Raw genomic sequence first — 19,099 nt, 5'->3', positions numbered from 1 at the left:
TCCATTTCCTGAATGAATATTTCTTATTGCCTATCGCTTCCTTCACTATTTTAGTTATCCACGCCGGGTCTTTTGTTCGACTCTTTTTGCACCCCTTTCTGAATCTGGGGATATACAGATTTTGCGCCTCGCTCACAGTGTCCTTGAAAAAAGACCAGGCATGTTCTACCATTTGCCATTTTCTGGAAGTGTTCCTAAGTTTCTTCCTTACCATTTTCCTCATTGCTTCGTAGTTTCCTTTCCTGAAGTTGAAAGTTGTCACTATGGTTCTATTTCCTTTCGGTATTCCTACTTCGACCTTGAACTTGATCATATTATGATCGCCGTTTCCCAACGGTCCTACTATTCCCACTTCCTTTGCAGGTCCCTTTAACCCATTTAGGATTAGATCTAGAGTGGCATTTCCTCTCGTCGGTTCTCTTACAAGCTGCTCCATGAAGCAATCTTGTATAGCCTCCAGGAATTCTGTCTCCCTAGCGCATTTTGAGCTTCCAAGACTCCAGTCTATCCCAGGATAGTTGAAGTCTCCCATAATAACCGTGTTACCGCTTTTGCATTCACGCTTCATCTCGTCTTCCATTTCTTCATCTATATCTCTAGTTTGCCCGGGTGGACGATAGTATAGACCCATCTTTATTTCAGGCTCTTTCCTTCCCAGTATTTTAACCCATAGCGATTCCAGCTTGTTGGTCGTCTCTGCTTTGTCCATTTTTGTCGATTATATGCTTTCTTTTATGTATAGGGCTATTCCACCTCCTTTCTGTCCTTACCTGTCCTGGCGATAGAGCTTGTACCCCGGCAGTGCTGTATCCCATTTGTTTTCTTCATTCCACTACGTTTCAGAGACTGAAGGTGATGAAGCAGTGGACAAGGTGGTGGCTGTAGCCAGAAGGATACTAAGCTGTATAACGGTGTAACCAGAAGAAGAGAAGTGTTGATGCTGCTGTACAAGTCATTGGCGAGGCCCCACCTGGAGTATTATGTTCGGTTCTGGAGGCCATATCTGAGCAAGGATATAAAAAGACTAGAAGCAGTCCAAAGGAAAGCAACAAAAATGGTAGGGGGTTTGCATCAAAAGAAGTATGCGAAGAGACTAGAAGACCTCAAAATGTATACTCTGGAGGAGAGGAGGGATAAGGGTGATATGATACAAACATTTAAATATTTGAAAGGTATTAATATAGGACCAAATCTTTTCCTGAGAAGGGAAATTGGTAAAACTAGAGGACATAAATTGAGGTTGCGGGGTGGTAGACTTAAGTTTCAAGTTTCAAGTTTCAAGTTTATTTTACATTTGATGTATCGCTTATTACAAATTTCTAAGCGATGTACAATTTAAAAACCAGCAGATTGTGGTAATACATACAATTTTACTACTGTGGACAGTTGACAAAACGAATTTAGACAAACATGATTGAGAAGGAAGGAAGGGGAAAGTTACAGTTGCATTAATTGTTAAAATTTACATAAAGGGGAAAGTACAATGGGTATAAATAGGTAAGAAATAAAAAAAAAAAAAAAAAATTAAAAAAAAAATTAAAAAAAAATTTAAAAAAAAAAAAAAAAAAAAAAAAATTTAAAAAAAAGAAAGAAAAGAAGAAGAGAAACTTAAAAACATATGAGTTTATAAGAAAGATCATTTCATAAGTCAAATGCATCTTGAAACAAGTAGGTTTTTAACAATTTTTTAAAAGAGACAAGATCCTTTTCATTTTTAATAAAGTTAGGGAGAGAGTTCCATAATGAGGGGGCTACCACTGAAAACATATCTTTACGTCTAGTGCCAATAATTCTTAATGAAGGGACTGAAAGTTGGTTAGATAAAGATGATCTTAAGGATCGTGGAGGATTATACGGAACTATCATTTTTGATATAAAAAGGGGTTCGTTTGATATTAAAGTTTTATAGACTAGGAATAAAGTTTTAAAGGTGATTCGGTGAGAGATTGGAGTAATGTTAGGAAATTCTTGTTCACAGGGAGGGTGGTGGATTCCTGGAATGCCCTCCCGAGTGAGGTGGTGGAGAGGAAAACTGATGGAATTTAAAAAAAACGTGGGATGAACACAGAGGATCACTAATTAGAATATGAATGGGCTAACTTTCACGGTCTGAATCCTGCAAGCTTCAATGGCAACTCCAGTAGTCAGTACCGGGAAGACTTCTAAAGGTCTATGGCCCAAATGAAGAAAAAAGACATTTTAATTTAATCATGAAATTGTGATTACAGGGCATAGCCCTGTAGACTATTCAGGTCTTTATCTGCCATCATTTAATATGTATGTTACTATGTATGTTTATTGGTCCTCCTGTTCAACCCAGCAGGGGCAAAAATATTGAATCATTTCAAAAAGCCCAGCACCTTTCAAATTTACATCAGCATACACAAAATACATGTAAACAATAAATTTTAAATTAAACCTCAGTAGAGACGTTTTTCCACATAAAGTACTGTCTGTGTATAGTATGGCTGTGGTTGAATGTGGGGTGGTGTTTGGGGAGGGGGGATCGCTTGGTAGATGTGCGATTGGTGGAGCTGTTGGGCACGTAACTATTCTTGTGGCATTGCCTTCTGGAGCTGGGCCTAGCTGGGGGGCTCTGACTCCAGTATATTTTGAATGGATACTCCTATGGGAGCGCTAGTGGCTGTTTCTACTTAGCAGTTATGGTTAATCTCCATGTGGCCACTTTCAACGTGGATGGTATCCACTCACCTATGAAACGTAAGAAAATTCTTACATGGCTTAAGCAGCACCATATTGATATTGCGTATCTTCAAGAAACTCATCTTATTGCCTCCGAACATGAGAAGCTGCGCAGAGACTGGGTGGGTGAAGTGGGCTATTCTACTTACAATAGTAGGCAACGGGGGGGGGGGGGGGGGGTCGCTATATTGGTCAATAAACAACTACCCCTTCGTGTTCATAAGATTATTCAGGATAAGGAGAGCCGCTACGTCCTCCTCTTGGGGGAATTGTGGGGGTACCACTTCCTCTTTTGTAATTTATATGCCCCCAATACTTATAGCCATAAATATTTTTCGGGATTTCTGGGCATACTAACACAATATCCCACATATCAGCTGGTTGTTGGTGGGGACTTTAACATCCCGGCTGACCCTGCTCTGGACTGTTCTCCTGCTAAGCCGCGGATCCGCAACCAAGATCAACGGGGGGTGAATTTTCTCTGTAGTCAGTTGGAGATGGTGGACACGTGGAGAACACTTCATCAGTTTGAACATGGCTTTACTTTTTTCTCCCACCCCCACAATATGTATTCGCGCCTGGATTATCTATTGGTATCTTCTTCACTTTTTTCTCAGGTCGATACCATAATTATTGAAGATATGCCATTATCAGACCATTCAGTGGTGGTAATGGCATTGGGGATTACGGACCAACGGGAAGAGCGTTCCTGGCATTTTCTGGCCGCCCTGTATGGTTCATATCCATCTCCGAGCTCACTGGCTCAAGTATGACTCACACAATAGCAACTCGGATGTGGACCCGGAGATCTTTTGGGAGGCCTCTAAGGCCTCCCAAACGCAAGCGGCAGGGGGCAGAGCTCCTGACCCTCTCGCAGCAACTGACCGCTCTGTGACGGCGTCATCACTCTAGTTTGGATGAGGCTGAGCTTCAGCAAATTAAGTCTCTTCGTCTCCAAATTAACGCAATCCTTGATCAGAGAGCCCGCCACAACATTTATTATCAGAAATTTCGACTTTATCAGTGGGGGAACAGGACGGGTAAACTTCTAGCGACTTTGGTTCGGCCCTACCGGAAAAAAACAACTTATCCAACTGGTGCGGAATAAGCAGGGAGTGTGTTTTACTCAGGAGTCTCAAATTCGGGACCGGTTTGTGGATTTTTGTAAATCCCTTTATAGTAGGCGAGACTTTACAGAGGACGAGAGGGATCGCTTTTTTCGGGAGCTTCCCATCCCAAGACTTTCGGAGAGTCAGGTGGCACAGTTGAATGCGCCCATTTCGGCAGATGAGATATGCTAGGGGATAAAGAAACTGCATCTTGCTAAATCTCCAGGACCGGATGGCTATGGCCCAGAGTATTACAAACTTTTGTCTGATATCCTGGTTTAGCCTTTGGAGGCTTATTTCCATCATTTATCCATTAGCTCGATGGGTCCTCGAAACAATTTGGCCCACATCACCTTGCTCCCTAAGCCAGGGAAGGATCCTACCCAGGTCGGCTCCTACAGACCTATTTCTTTATTGAATCAGGATGTTAAATTATTAGCCTCGATTTTAGCGGCCCGGTTAAATCTGTTTCTACCGCAACTTGTGGGTGAAGATCAGATGGGGTTTGTTCCTCACTGTTATGCCTCTATGAATCTGATCAAGGCATTATTGGTCATGCATGATCGCAGAGGGGATGGCAGTACTTCGGCGATAGCTGGCATAGATATGGAGAAGGCCTTTGACAGTATTTGTTTTGGGTGCTGCTGAAATATGGAGTGACTGGGAACTTTGTGCACTGGATTGAGGGGCTCTATGCCCAACCCTGGGCCCGACTTCTTATCAATGGAGGCCTTTTGTCCTCCTTTGAATTATGCCAGGGGTGCCCCCTTTCGCCGCTTTTGTTTGTCTTGGCCTTGGAGTCTTTGGCCATTAAGATTCGAGCTAGCACTGAATTGCGAGGGATCCGGGTTGGGCATACTGAGTGCCGCCTCACTCTGTTTGCCGATGACATCTTACTTTTTCTCGATCAGGCTCCCATCCATTTACCGATAGCTCTTCGCTTGGTGGCACATTTCGGTGTCATCTCGGGCCTCCAGGTAAACTGCAAGAAGTCAGAGGTGCTGCCCCTTTCGAGACTTGGCTGGGAGCCTTGGCATGCACATTTGCCCATACCGCCGGTGACAAAACCAACGAGGTGTCTGGGTATATATCTACACCCTGATCCCCGGGTTCTTTACAAGGATGCCATCCAGAAGATCGGACTTCTTTGTGATACTTGGAAGGCTCTCCCCCTATCTCTTTTTGGACGGGCTGCTCTCATTAAGATGATCCTTTTACCTAAAATTCTCTATCCATTACAGACGGTGCCCTTTTGGATTTTACAACGCGACGTTGGAAAACTTTGTTCTGTCTTTACCACCTTTTTGTGGTGCTTTTGTTCGGCGCACATTGGTTATGCTAAGCTGACCCTACCTAAAGGGCATGGTGGTCTCGGTCTACCTGATATTAAAGCCTATAATGTGGTGGCTCTTCTGCATTTTATCCATGAGGGAGTTTCCGGGTCTGCTCGTTTTTCCCCTCTGGGGTGGTTGAATGACTGGTGCGCTCCATTCACATTTCTGAACTTTTTACACTCCCCCCACGACACTGGGGGGGGGGGAGGAGAGGGGGCTTGCCCTCAAACCTAGGGTTTTTGAAACCCTTTTGTTTGGCGTGGCGGCGGTGGCGTAGAGTCCAAGAAAAAACGCCCTTGGCATCCCACTTCTTGCAGCTGAAGGGTAACACTGCTTTTCCATCAGGTCTGGGTCATGGCCCCTTTGCGACTTGGGCTTCTTGTGGGGCCTGTACCCTATATGAGATCAGTGTTCTCCCCAGGGCCTTTCAGCCGGGCGCTCCGCCCAGCTAATTTAGATGAGCGCCCGGCTGTAATCTCGATCGCAATCCTGCTACTGCTGCCGCCTTCTGCTCAACATTAAAAAAAAAAAAAAACCTTCTCACCGGCTTGGAGATTTACCGGGCTGACTCGGCACAGCCTGAATCGCAGGAGCCTGACATTTTTATTTTTTTTAGTTTTTAACGCCAGCAAGCGACTTGAACCCATGCTCCCCGGCGGGGCTCTAACGTGCATGCCTTCCCTCCGAAACCGGAAGTCATGTCCCGAGGGGGGAAGAGAAGGGAAGTCGGCATGCACATGCCCCAGAGCATGGGTTCGCTATAGGAGACAGGTCAGCTTACAACTTGCTCTTGCTTGCTTCGGGCTTTCCTCGCTGCCTAGTCCTGCCTACTTTCTGTTTCCGTAAAGGCAGGACCCGGCAACGAGAAAGGCCCGAAGCAAGCAAGAGCAGCGAGTTGTATGCTTCCCTCCGTTGCTGATTTATGGAAGTTAGGTCAGCGATGGAAGGAAGCTTACAACTTGCCTTAGTCCAGCCCTGCACAACATGCGGCCCAAAACGGATGTCACCGCCGATATGGCTCTCACTCCGCTCTCCTTTGAAGATTAGCTCAGGAGGCAAGATTTAGCCCGAGATCAGACGAACATTAAAGGGCATCTGAGCAGATTGAGGAGAACATGTCCTGTTTTTCCATGCCTAAAAATACCACCTTGTCTAATGTAATCTCTGATCAGATCCTTAAGAGTGATGCAACTATGTATGCTGGAAAGTCTCCTCCAGTAAACAGAGCTTTAAAGCCTGCAGCCATACAGAACCAGATGGTCAAAGGGCTCCAAAGTGTAGTATTGCCAAGGGATCTGTCTCACAAGTTTCTGCTGCTGGCAGATGTAAACACAGCACAAGAAATAGAGACTTGTGGCATTCTGTGTGGAAAGCTGATGCATAATGAATTTACTATTACCTATGTAATAGTGCCAAAGCAGTCTGCTGGACCAGACTACAGTACAGTGATATGGGGAATATGGAAGAATTATTCAGTGTTCAAGATCAACATGATCTCCTCACAGAAGAAAGACGGAGAGAAAGAGAGAGGCAGATACTGGAGAGGGGGGGAGAGAAGGGAAGGGGAGAGAGATGTCAGACCATGGGGTGGAGTGGCAAGGAAGGAAGGAAAGGAGAAGAGAGAGATGCCAGAGCATAGGGGAGGGGTGGAGACAAAAAATGGAGAGGGGTTGAAGCTGAAATAAATCATGTACAAAGGAGAGAAAGGGCACAGGATATAGAGTTTACTGAAGAGACATAGAAAGAGGGAATATACCATATGGAACAGAGAGAGAGCAGACACTGGATGGAAAAGGCAGAAAGGGTGGACAGTGGATGCAAGGGGCAGAGATAGGGTGGACAGTAGATGGAAGGGGTAGAGAGAGGGTAGAGGCTGGTGGAAGGGGCAAAGAGAGAGGACAGATGTTGCCTGGACAAATGCTGAATAGAAAGAAGAGAGTGAAGAGAAGATGACTAAAGCAGAAACGAGAAAAGGTAGAAAAAAATATTTTTTTTGCTTTACGTAGAATCAAGTAGTATTGTAACTGTATTGATTAAAATTTATCAATAGGAAATGGAAATAAGGCAATTTGGGGGGGGACTAAACCCCTTTCCTCAGATCAGGACAGGATACCATAACAGCTGTTTACTGTACTGTCTTGAAGAAAGATTTGGCCTCTGAAAGCTAATTGAAAAATGGATTAGTCCAATAAAATGGTATTTTCATATTTCTCATTATTTGTTTTATTTCTATTTGTTAATTTGTAAAGTGGTGACTGTTATGTAGAAGTTTTTTTCAAATTTACATCTACTGTCTTTATATTTTGCACAGTATTAGGGGACATGTGTCACTGTTTCTGTGGTGTTGCATTGTATGCAGTCTGGTTTCTTGGTTCAGTTTAACTTTTGACTACATATTTCTATTTTTAGTTTGTGATTATTCCATATTGGGCGAGGGTGTATCTGTGTGTATGAAAAGGACATGGCTTTCTATTAGCATCGACTACAGGATCAATTGACTGTGTAGGATCTGGTTTGTTTAGTTTTCCAATGCGTGTGTTGGTGTTCTAGTGCTCACTGCAGTGTTTAAGATGCTGCCTTTTCCTAGATTCACCCTTATTGTGTGACTCATGGATTATTACTAAAAATATCTTTTTTTATATAGAGGAGGGGGTTGTTAAAAAAATGATTAGCACGGGCTGTCATATATACTAGGTACACCAATGGATTTAATGACCCTATTCTAATTTTACTATTGACGTAGGTGTTGTCCCCCCCAACACATAGACACACACATTATAAAGAATTAAATTAAAGTTGTATTATCATCAAGCAGCTTTCAAATGACATTATAAGCAAATAAAAATAAAATATTTTTAATACATTGCTAATACATTGCATCTTTACTTATACTGTTTTGCCCTAGCTTTTACTTTGCACTATAGCAAAATAAAAAAGAAGCAGATAAAGATTAATCACACAGGTGCCCTTCAAGGCTCAGTAACACCTCTCCATAAATTATGTGGAAGAGGTCTGGAAGTGGGGATAGCATCTATTTTATATCCTCAGTGAGACCTCAGGAAGGAACCTAGTGATCAAAACATTATTAGAGGTGTTGTACAGCCATTTCTTGTATGACTGGATGAGCTATATTTATCTTTTTTTTTTTTTAGTTGTTTAAATTCATGCAGAAATAAATGGTTAGATTGAACCTAATGACTTCATTAACGCATTTCCCTTTTTAAAACCTCTATACCATTTGAAAGAGGGTGAATATCTAATTATTCACTTCTAGAATTGGATACTTCTTAGATTTAGTAAAAATATTCTGGCACAAGTGTCAAACCTTAAAAAAGGAAGTCATATCGAGCATTGGAAAATAATAATAATTAACGAATAAAAATAGTATACATTTAATTTTCTCCACTACCAAATTTTCCCGCCCCGCCCCACCCGGTTACTTTTTCATGCCACCCGGCTGGAAAAAATTTCTGGGGAGAACACTGGAGATGATGGATGTCGGGTCGGGCGCCTTTGCATCGTTTGAATATTTCAAGGAACGTTGGGCTCTACCGAACAATCACTTTTTTGCTTACTTGCAAGCACGGCATTATTTCTTCAGCCATTCACAGACGCATGGGACGGCATGGTTGTGTGGGCCTCTGGATGACTATCTTTTGCGCATACCCGCATCGATGGGCTCACTCTCTGTCTGGTATAAGGTGGCCAGTATTGTTCATTCTCAGGGCCTTGTGTCTCAGTTGCGGGACCAGTGGAATCGTGATCTTTCCGCTTCCTATATGCTGGACGCCTTACGGGAGCTTTTTCACGCTTTACAGGTCTTCGTGAAATCTGCGGCTTGGCAGGAAAACCTATTCAAAGTTCTCCATAGAGTCTATATTACTAAGCAGCGGGGGGCTTGGATGGGCCTGTGGGCTGATGCATTGTGTAGTAAATGTGGGGGAAGCTCTGGGACGTTTTTACACTCCTTCTTGGAATGTCCCCAACTTACTTTGTGGAACACGTCTTTTGAGCAGTTTCAACTGATCTTGCAGAAATATTTGGAGTGGGATTATAAAACGTTGCTTTTGGGCGATCAAACCTTGTTGGAAGATCAGGGACTCTCTGAGCCTCAGCGACGCTTTATATATTTGACCTTTTTGGTGGTCAAGTGAACCATTTTGCTTCACTGGACGCAGGAGGAGGCTATACCACAGGACAGCTGGCTGGGTCAGATGACGGATCTGGCTCGCTTTGAGTTCAGTCATTATAAGCACTCTTTAATTCCTGAGCTGCTGGCCTATAAGGCTTTATGGAAGGTGTTTTTGCAGCTCCCTTTGGTTGCATGGTACAGGGGGGGACCGGGGGTAATTGAATTGGGTGTGTGTCTGGGGTGTGCTTGTAGGTATGGTTGGTTGATGTATGGGGAGTTGCTTCGGTTGGCTGTTTTTTCGTATGATATAATATTTAAAATTGCTAGGGGCCGACAGGGTACCATGGGATGACATCTTTTGGTGTTTATCTGCTCCCTCAGGGAAGATTTTGGGGGCTTTGTACCTTTCTACATCACTTGTGTGGCAGGCATTGTCTGTATCTTGTTCCTCTGTATCAGCTATTTCCTTGTATTAGTCTGTCGGGAGAGGCTAGTTTTCCTCAGATGTTCGCCTGTAACTGTACTATCTCTGTGGATTTTTCCAGGGGTGAAGTTCTTGTCTGTAACCTGCTGTTTGAATCTGCCTTTTTGTATTTGCAATTTTGTTATCAGTGTTGTTCCTGTTATCTTGTTGAACCCTTTCTAATAAAAATGATTTTAAAAAAATAAATAAAGTACTCAGCCTCATGACTTGTTGAAATCTTCATTGGTCCATTTTTTACTTCACATATTTATTATCTCCATATTTTATAACTATTATTTTAAAAGACAAATAAATTAACTTCTCTCTCAATTTCAATTTCCTCATCAGGATCTTATCCAAAATGGGCCATGTTTTGCCTATGCTGCTTCAGGGCATGGTCCTAAAGAGCACAAAAATACCACTGAGAGATACAATTGGCACATTCCTAAATATCAGAAAACAATTGTAGTCACACTGTGACATAGTAGATGTTATTTATGCCAGACAGTGTCCCTGTGATTTGATTTAATTTATATAGGGAGATCATAAAGACCCATCAAATTTAGGTTTACTGAATATAAACCACGAATATACTATAAAGTAAAAATTGCTCCATTAATAATTCTCTGGTTAGACAAGAGTCATGCAGAAACTGACATAAGTCGGCATATCAAAGTAGAATTAGGGTGGGAAGGTAGTGATATGGATTTGTTACTAAATTAAAATGAGCATAGGTGCTTATATTTTTTTAACAGTACCATGTGATATTTTTAAGAACCTGAATACTTTAAGGACATTTAAGGATATTTTACTTTAAGAATTTTTAAGGATATTTTTTAAGGACCTGAATACTTGCAGTCCGGAAGGTCTTAATTCAGTCATTGAATGGAAAGCTTTTTATTGATTAAATTGTTGTTTTTGAGTTTGATTTTTTTGTTTTCGGTGCTGCTGACGTCAGCGTGGTTTTTTTTCAATATGAGACACTCCTATAAAATCTATTTCTGGCACGCCGAGGAGCTATTTTGGTTGCAGGACTTTTGAAGCATAGAGCTCATGTTTAAGGTGATGATTTTCTTGTGTGAAAGTTTTCTTGAGTTTTTTATCTTTTTTTAGAGTTTCATTTTTATGTTGGTTTATTTTCCAGTGGATTCCCCTGATGCAGCTTCAATAACGAAACAAGGGCCCTGTCGGGATTTCACTGTTTTAAAATATTCACTGCTGAATAAATTGTCAGTGTGAATGAAGAAAAGTTGGCTTTTCCTGCTTTTTCTTTTCCTGCTGACCTGTGCGGAAGAGACTTCAGCGGTAGATAAGTTTAGCTTCTTTTTTTATTTAGCTGGATTACTATGTAGCTATTATGCTATTTTGAAGTTGAGATATGAAAATATTTTGCAGAAAAATTTAAAAAAAGTAGTAATAAGGAGTGGCGTTTTTTTATGACTGAGGATGTGTCTTCATCTTCAAACTGTTGTTTGAAGTTGGTACGTCTGGAGGAGATAGTGTTTTTCACTGAATCCAACGTGACACTGAGGTCTTTTTCTCCACCTCTCAAAGTCTGTATTTAGTCTCCTTTTAACACAGTTTATTTTGAATGCATTTTTCTGACATATTGTGGATGTTATAGCATTCAAATTGTATGAAGTATTATTTTTGTCATATTTTTAAGGACATTTAGCTGAGTTCGCTATTTTGGATTGAAGCATTCAAGAGATACAGTGGCTTAATGTCAGGTAGGGAATAATTTCACTGTAGTATAAAGTTAGAGATTTAAGCAGTACATATTAACAATGATTTTTGTCTCTCTTTGGGACCATGCCCTGAAACAGCACAAGCAAAAGATAGCCCATGTTAGCTAAGATCCTGATGAGGAAATTTAAATTGAGAGAGAAGTTAATTTATATATCTTTTAAAATAAGAGTAATAAAAAATTGAGATAATTAATATGTGAATTAAAAAATGGACTGAGTTTATGAATTACTACCAAGGTCCAATTTAAATTTTATTATTTATATATATTTTGTGGTTCTGGAAGTAAATTTGAAATGTGCTGGGCTTTTTGAAGCATGAACACCTCCTTTTATGAAGATGCATTAGGCTTTTTATCGCCGGCCACAGAGGTATTAGCTCTGAGGCTCATAGGAAGTCTATGTGCATCGGTGCTTTTACCGCCCTGGCTGGCGATAAAAAAGCCAACGAATCTTCATAAAGGGGGGTAAGATTGGCATTTCATTTGAAATTATGAAACTATAACAGTTTGTGCTTCCTTACCTATTCTTATATAAAGTTGCAAAACAGAGAAGAAAGTATCTTCAGATTTCCATGCATTTCCAGAACAATTTAAAAGGTATATTTTTGCCTTGGTGTCTTAGCCCTAAAGATTCAGTTTTGATTTATATTATAAATATATACTGTATATTTTTTACAATACTGGCCCCAAGATTTATCATAATACAGTTTTACAAATGACTATAAAAGGCAAATATTGGGAGGAAAGGTAAAAAAGTTTAAATGCAAATTCGATGTTCTCAATCCAGGATGGAACACGTCATTTTTCTTCAATTTTTAAAGTCGTATAGTTAACATATACCAATTATTATGCCAGCTGCATAGAAGTATTTAATCAAAAATGTTCTATTTAAATATATTAATTATATACACCCTTTTCAGAAAATCCATGCAATCCAGAAATGTTACCTCTACATCAACAAGCTAACACACTGCACAGCTTCAAAAGGACCAACACTCCATATAGGAAGGCACACTAATTAGGAAAGCAAGTGCCAGATTTCTCTCCCTAATTTCAAACAAACTAGGAGACAGATTAGGTTCTTACCTCGATAATCTGGATTCCCACTTCCTGCAAAACTGCAGAAGGGTATGACTTTTAGAACTGGAAAGTCCTCCCCTTCTGCAGTGGAGAACAGCACCCTCCTTAGTTGGTATCAAAGTAATTGAACTCTATTGAAACAAAAAATGAGGAGAGGCACGGGGGAACTTCACCAGCACAGATATATTCTGCTTTGAAACGTAGGAAATAGAACAATGATTAATAAACAATTAACAAGTAAACAGTGAACAATAAATAATGCACATGAGCAACTAAGAGCCAATCTGCTAAGTATAACGAGCAGGGGCTATAGGACCCTCCCAAGAGGAAAGAGAAAAGGAAACCCCAGTAGAAAAGGTCCCAAGACAGACACTGGCAATGTTCGAGGCAGAAATCAGGAAAATCACAAAATTCTGCAGTGGTACAGACTCCTGTATATCCTAACTGAATTGATTATTGAGGTAAATATTGGTGTAAGAATCTAATCTGTCATTCTGTTGTGGATATACATGAGTCCGTACCTGAGCTGATGTATCAATGCAATGCCATAAATCTGGGGGGGGGGGGGGAACAAATGAGCCTGCCCACAGAACCAAGGACCCAAGGGTGGCATCTTCTGAAGTTGGCACATCCACTCTGTAGGTGTGAAGAATAGCCCAAGTAGCTGCTCTACAGATTTCATCATATGTAACCACAACCACTGAACAGCCCTTCTGAGTCAAAGTTGCATGCTCAAGAGCCAAACCGTAAGACCAAAGTATTCCGGCTTCTCCATTAGAACCGGGCCATGACTGAAAAGCCTCACATGAACAGACAGTTTCAAAGATCTGTTTCTTTGCAGACATGCCAGATCTGTGTACCAAGGACTTTGGGGCCAGTTCGGAGCCACCAGGAACACTAGACCCCAATGGGTTGCTATCTTGCAGATGATCAAATCCACCATGGCCCACGGTGAAAATACATAGAGAAGCAGATCTTTGGGCCAGGGCTGAACCAGAGCTTTGAGCCCTGCACTTCCCTGCTTGACTCTGTAATTGTAGAAGCAGATTGCCTTCACATTCATGGCTGTGGCCAAGAGATCCATATCTGGAGTGCCCCAAGTCTAAACTATGAGGGAAAACACTTTCTGGGACAGTGATCACTCTCCAAGATCAAGGAATAGGATGTTTTCTACTCCTGCCATGTGGGCCGCTGAGGACCTGCAAGTGAAGTTGCACCCACTGGAACAACATCCGTGCTTCCAAATAAAAGGAAGCATGTAAGACACTGTGGTGGCATTGTCTGAAAACACCCTGACTGCTTTCGCTGTCAGGAAAGACTGCAACTGTAGCAAGGCCAACTGAATGGCCCTCTGTTCCAGACAATTGATTGCTTTCTGATAGGGACCACTTGCCCTGGAGAGGAAAACCACAGCAGAGGTCCCCCTCAGCCACTGAGACTGGTGTCGGTCATGAGGGTCACCCATAAGTCGATTCTGAGAAGCATGCCCCTCAACAAATTCTCCCCTTGGAACCACCAATGCAGAATGCACTTTGATTAGGCCATCCAGGAGAGCTTCATCTGCAGAAAGAGATGTTGCGAAGACCATCTGGACAGACGGGAGTACTGGAGAGGGCGCATATGAGCCCTCACCCAGGGCACTACTTCCAAGGAGGCCGCCGGCACTTGCAGAAACTGCCAGGCCTTAGGGCTTGGAAGAGCCAAGATTTCTAGAATTTGCTTCCTAAGCTTCTGTTTGTGTAGCTCAGGAAGAAAGACACAACCCTGTGCCATGTCGAAGTGGACTCCCATATAATCCAAGCATTGAGTCAGTTGAAGGTGACTTTTTCGAAAGTTGACTATCCAGCTCAGGTCCTGTAAGCAGCTCAGCACTTAATGGACCCTGAGCTCACAGACCTCCACAGAGGGGGTCCTTATCAGCCAATTACCAAGTAAGGATGCATCTGGACACCCATCCTGCGAAGGTGGGCCGCTACAACCACCATCACCTTATTAAAGGTGCGGAGAACCGTGGCCAAACTGAAGGGGAGCACCACAAACTGGAAGTGGCACTGGAGCATGTGAAATCTCAGATATCTCCTGTGAGCTGGAAAGATGGGGATTTGAACATATACCTCCATCAAAACCAGAGAGGCAAGGAACTCTACTGGAGCTACAGCCGCTATGACGGAACGGACTGTTTCCATATGAAAGTGGGGCACTTTTAGGGCCTCGTTTACAGATTTTAAATCCAGAATGGGCCTCCAATCTTCTGTACCTCTCATTGGAATAATGTATAAAGAGTATCTGCCTGATCCAGACTTTTCTTTGGGAACTGGTGCTGTAGCATGAATGTCTAAGAGTCATTGCACTGTTGCTCAGACTCTGACCTCCTTCTCCGGCTGGGAAATTGAGGAACAGATCTGGAAGGGGCTAAGAAAACTTGATCCAGGCCAACCCACCTCCCCCTGATAACATCCAGTACCCAGCAGTCAGATGAGATCTGTTCACATTTGTCCCAGAATGCTAACAGCCACCCTCCAATATGAGGAGGAATGTCCATCTTCATGGAAGTTGAGCCACCATGGAAATCCATGGGTTGCTAGTGCCTGTAACTACCAAATCTCTGTCTGGATCCTTGAAAGGGTTTCTGAGAAGAGTAGCCAAAGGAAAACTGGCAAGATTTCTTAGAGGCCTGAAAATTGTCTCTACCGACACTGGCAGATCGAAGGCTTTTACTATCTGGGAGGGATTTGGAGCAGAGATCCGCCACACTGACCAAGAGGTCATCTGGCAAACAGCATCTACCCCCTGAAGTGTAATCTGCTGAGAGTGATCTTAGAGGCTAAGTGGCCTGTTCTATGAAGGAGACAGTCACTGCAGCTTTGATACTCAAAGCCAGCACTTCAAATTGTCTTTTCAGGATCAGCATCTACTCTACGGTTTTGTGCATCCTTCAGCATCACTCCACCTCCACTAGGACGGAAGGTGAGTTTGGTTATCTGTGCTACTATGGAGACTACCTTAAGCTGGACAAACAGCTGCTGGAAGTCTAGAGCCAAAGGATAGAGCTGAGACATAGCTTTGGCCACCTTAAGAGAGCCTTTGGGTGCCTCCCATTGGCCAGTTACCAAGGAGGTATGATCTGGATGAGCAGAAAAAAGGTATGTCTGTGCATTAGGGCCACACGTGATGGAGGGCCTCTGGGCATCGAGCTTCAATATAGACATTCAATATAGACAGGGTGTCAGAAATGACATCAGAAACTGAAGCTGACTTGAAAAGGTGATGCATGGAGGGATCATCACTGTGATCTAATACCACTCTTGCCCCCTGGTTGTTGGACCCAGTCAGGGTTCCCAAATTATCCACTATCACAGGAGAGCCTTGTGATAATAAAGGCAAAGAAAGGGACTTTCAATCATCCCAGTCCTGCTCCGAAGGGTCACTGACATTGGGAACTGGTATGGTATGAGGTAGGAGGTCTGCCTGAGAGAAGGATCCCTCTTAGGCAAAGCAGGCACATCTGAAGGCAGCACAGCACATCCCGGTCCCATTAAGTAGGCTTTCCATAAAATGAAGACAAAGTTGGCAAAGTCTTGTATCGAGGGACCTGAGGCTCCTTGCATAACCCCAAAGGAGATGAATCATTTGCCACCATGCACTTGCGTTTCACCCCATCATTGCTTGGCTCATCAGAGAAGGATTTCTTCCCCTTAGACTGGCTTTTCTGGGACTTCGGAGTTTCCAAGGCCTTGGAGGACTGACTGGGGAGGGAGCCCGATGCTCCCACCCATTCCTCTCACATCCACAGCAAGTGGAACATGGCTGCTCCTCAACCAGCATCTCTTGCAACCAACGCAGGATCCGGGACTAGAAAGGCCTGGAGCATATGAGGCAGAAAAAAAATTAGTTTTAAATAGATCACTAGAAATCTAAGATGGCTGCCATAAAAAAAACTGCACCCACAACAGGCAGTTGGAGACAGAACAAAAAATAAAAAATAGCGGTTTTAGGGTTTTGTAGGAGGGGAATCCGAGTTCTAACCCCAGAAACCTCTAAAACTGAAAACTTTAGACCCCACCCCAATGTTCCACCTGGGGAATAATGGGAGTACTCACTATGACTTCAGATGCTTGTTTGTATGAATTAGCCTGACTGCAGGGAAAGGATTTCTGCCTCAGAAATTGCACGGACCTCAACTGTCAAAGCAGTGGTCCCTGATACCCAGAAGGTTTTTACTAATGGCCACCTAGTGTGCACTTGAGCCTCTGATAAAATCAGCAGGTGAGCCACTCCCAGGGGAATGGACCTCAAGGTCCTGATGGAACCCAAAGCAGGCTGGATCTGCAGGTACTCTATGAGATTGGCCTGGGAGCAGCAGTCCTCCCTTAGTAGGGCTGCATATTTTCTCCGACGGTGTATGCACAAGCACGGACCGCCGAGCACCAAAGCTATAAAGAATATAAAAAATCTGATGCAAAAATACCCGAAAATAACAAAGAGAAGCAGAGGAGAGCAAAGCACAAATTCTGAGTTTGCTTGCAGAAGAAAAACTGAGGAGGGTGCTGTTCTCCACTGCAGAAGGGGAGGAGTTTCAAGTTCTTAAAGTGATACCTTTCTGCAGTTTCACGGGAAGTGGGAATAAACAGCTCAAGTACAGACTCTTGTGTGCTTTAAAGTCAGCTATATTTAAGAGGGTGCTTCACAGCCACATGTTAAAAACACATAATATCTGAATAGATTTTAACCTAAAAAAATTAAAATATATTGAAGCAGAAAAGAGACATACCAATTATCATTGCCATTGCACTGCTGTTGCACTGGCCCAAAGCAGACAGAATTTGGCTCATAATTTGTTGGTTGGCCAGGACTAAATCAGCTACATAGGCTGTTGAACCTTGAGTAGTGGAATTGCTACTGGTACCATCTTTGCCTCCAGAAACCTTTTCTTCATCAGAGACGCTGTCCATGGTGCTGGCCATTGGAGTCCTGGCACTAAATTCTCTGTTCCCTGAAAGTGGAAGCTGCACTAAAACGTTAACCAACTTCAGCAAGTCAAACATGAGCTGATCCCTAGTCATCTCTCCACAAACTGCTTTAGCATCACCTGGGCGAATGATATTAGCAAAAAGCCCCCCGAAGCAGGCTCGAGCGCCCACTGAGCTGTCAGAGCCACTGCGAGAAACTACTTTGTCCGAGCATGTGATGTAATGGTGCACAAGAAAGGTGATGGACTCTATTACTGCAGAGATGATGCTGACAGACACCACTTCAAAATTCTGTTCCAGTGTGAACTCCAGAAGCTTCACCTGAGCATCCAATGGTCCCTGACCTGTCTGGAAAGCACCCCTGCATAACAGGAAAATAAAACAAGACACACAAAGGCAAAATGTAAAGTTTAAAGGTCAAGAAGCTACTTAATATGGTATTTAATTGTGCAAGGTCTACTGATTTGAGGAGATTTTGTGTGAGCTGTATTTAATTCATATTAAATGTTGTTTAAGAGATATTATGTATTTTTTTGTGACCTACTTAATTTAAAGAGGGATATAAATGGTGAAATAAATTTTAAACAAAATATCTACACATTTCCCTTACCCTACAGTAATTTCTATACAGCATGCCATATGCTCACCGTTCTGTAGAAAGAATATGTACAAGTTTTAGTAAAAATTCACTGAATATTTGGGGGCAGATTGAAGAAAGGTGCACTTGTAAACGTGTAAGGAATTCTTGCATAGCTTGTGTCGCTGTTGGCCCAACCTAAAAGAAAAAAGAAAAATCATGAATATTTCTAGCATAAATACAAGTGAAACATCAAATCAGAAAAGTGTTGAAAGGTTTTACCATTTTGTGAGAATCATACTTAGTAGTATATTATGTCTAAGGAAAAGTGCACAACAGAAAGGGCAGTGCTCATATTATGGCGTCAAGATAGAGCAAAATTTTCCAAAGGTATTTCCTGATAGTAAAGCTATGCACTTTACCCACAGAAATGGGTTTTTAAAAAACTTCCTGCTCCAATATTTGGACAAAATTATTTGCTTACAGCTCATATGCATGCATGTTTATCCATAGACTGAAAAAACATTCCCAAAGGTAAGGTTGGGGAAGCATCTATATTTAACAATGTACTTTTGAATATTCATCCATAGGCACATAAACCAACCCCCCAAATAGCACTGTTATTTACCGTAATAGGTGTTATCCAGGGACAGCAGGCAGATATTCTCTACATGTGGATGACATCACCGACGGAGCCCCCTAGCGGATGTTTTCGCAAGCAGACTTGCTTGAAAACTTTCAGGCTTGTGATTGGCCCGCGCATGCGTGCGAGCCCTTCCCGCCCTGCCTAGGGCATGCGTCTCCTCAGCGTGTCCTCAGTTCAGATAGCAAGCAAAGAAGCCAACCATGGGGAGGTGGGTGGGTTGCGAGAATATCTGCCTGCTGTCCCTGGATAACACCTGTTACGGTAAGTAACTATGCTTTATCCCAGGACAAGCAGGCAGCATATTCTCTACATGTGGGTGACCTCCAAGCTAACCAGAA

General features: G+C 42.6%; 1 protein-coding gene across 4 annotated transcripts in view; it reads right to left on the bottom strand.

Moving 5' to 3' along the window:
- The window catches only part of BIRC6 (baculoviral IAP repeat containing 6), a 1,530,571-nt gene that overhangs the window by 521,928 nt on the left and 989,544 nt on the right, over nucleotides 1–19,099 (bottom strand). For all 4 annotated transcript variants that reach the window (XM_033935681.1, XM_033935678.1, XM_033935679.1 and 1 more), the window contains 2 exons: nucleotides 18,186–18,313; nucleotides 17,340–17,899 (listed from right to left, as the gene is read on the bottom strand). In XM_033935681.1, the coding sequence (XP_033791572.1) occupies nucleotides 17,340–17,899; nucleotides 18,186–18,313 (688 nt within the window). The remainder of the gene's footprint in view (nucleotides 1–17,339; nucleotides 17,900–18,185; nucleotides 18,314–19,099) is intronic.

Source organism: Geotrypetes seraphini, chromosome 3 (genome assembly GCF_902459505.1).
Source record: "Geotrypetes seraphini chromosome 3, aGeoSer1.1, whole genome shotgun sequence".
In the NCBI taxonomy this organism is placed as follows: Eukaryota; Metazoa; Chordata; class Amphibia; order Gymnophiona; family Dermophiidae; genus Geotrypetes; species Geotrypetes seraphini.
Note: the sequence above shows the minus strand (reverse complement) of the source record. Positions and strands in the feature narration are given on the sequence as shown.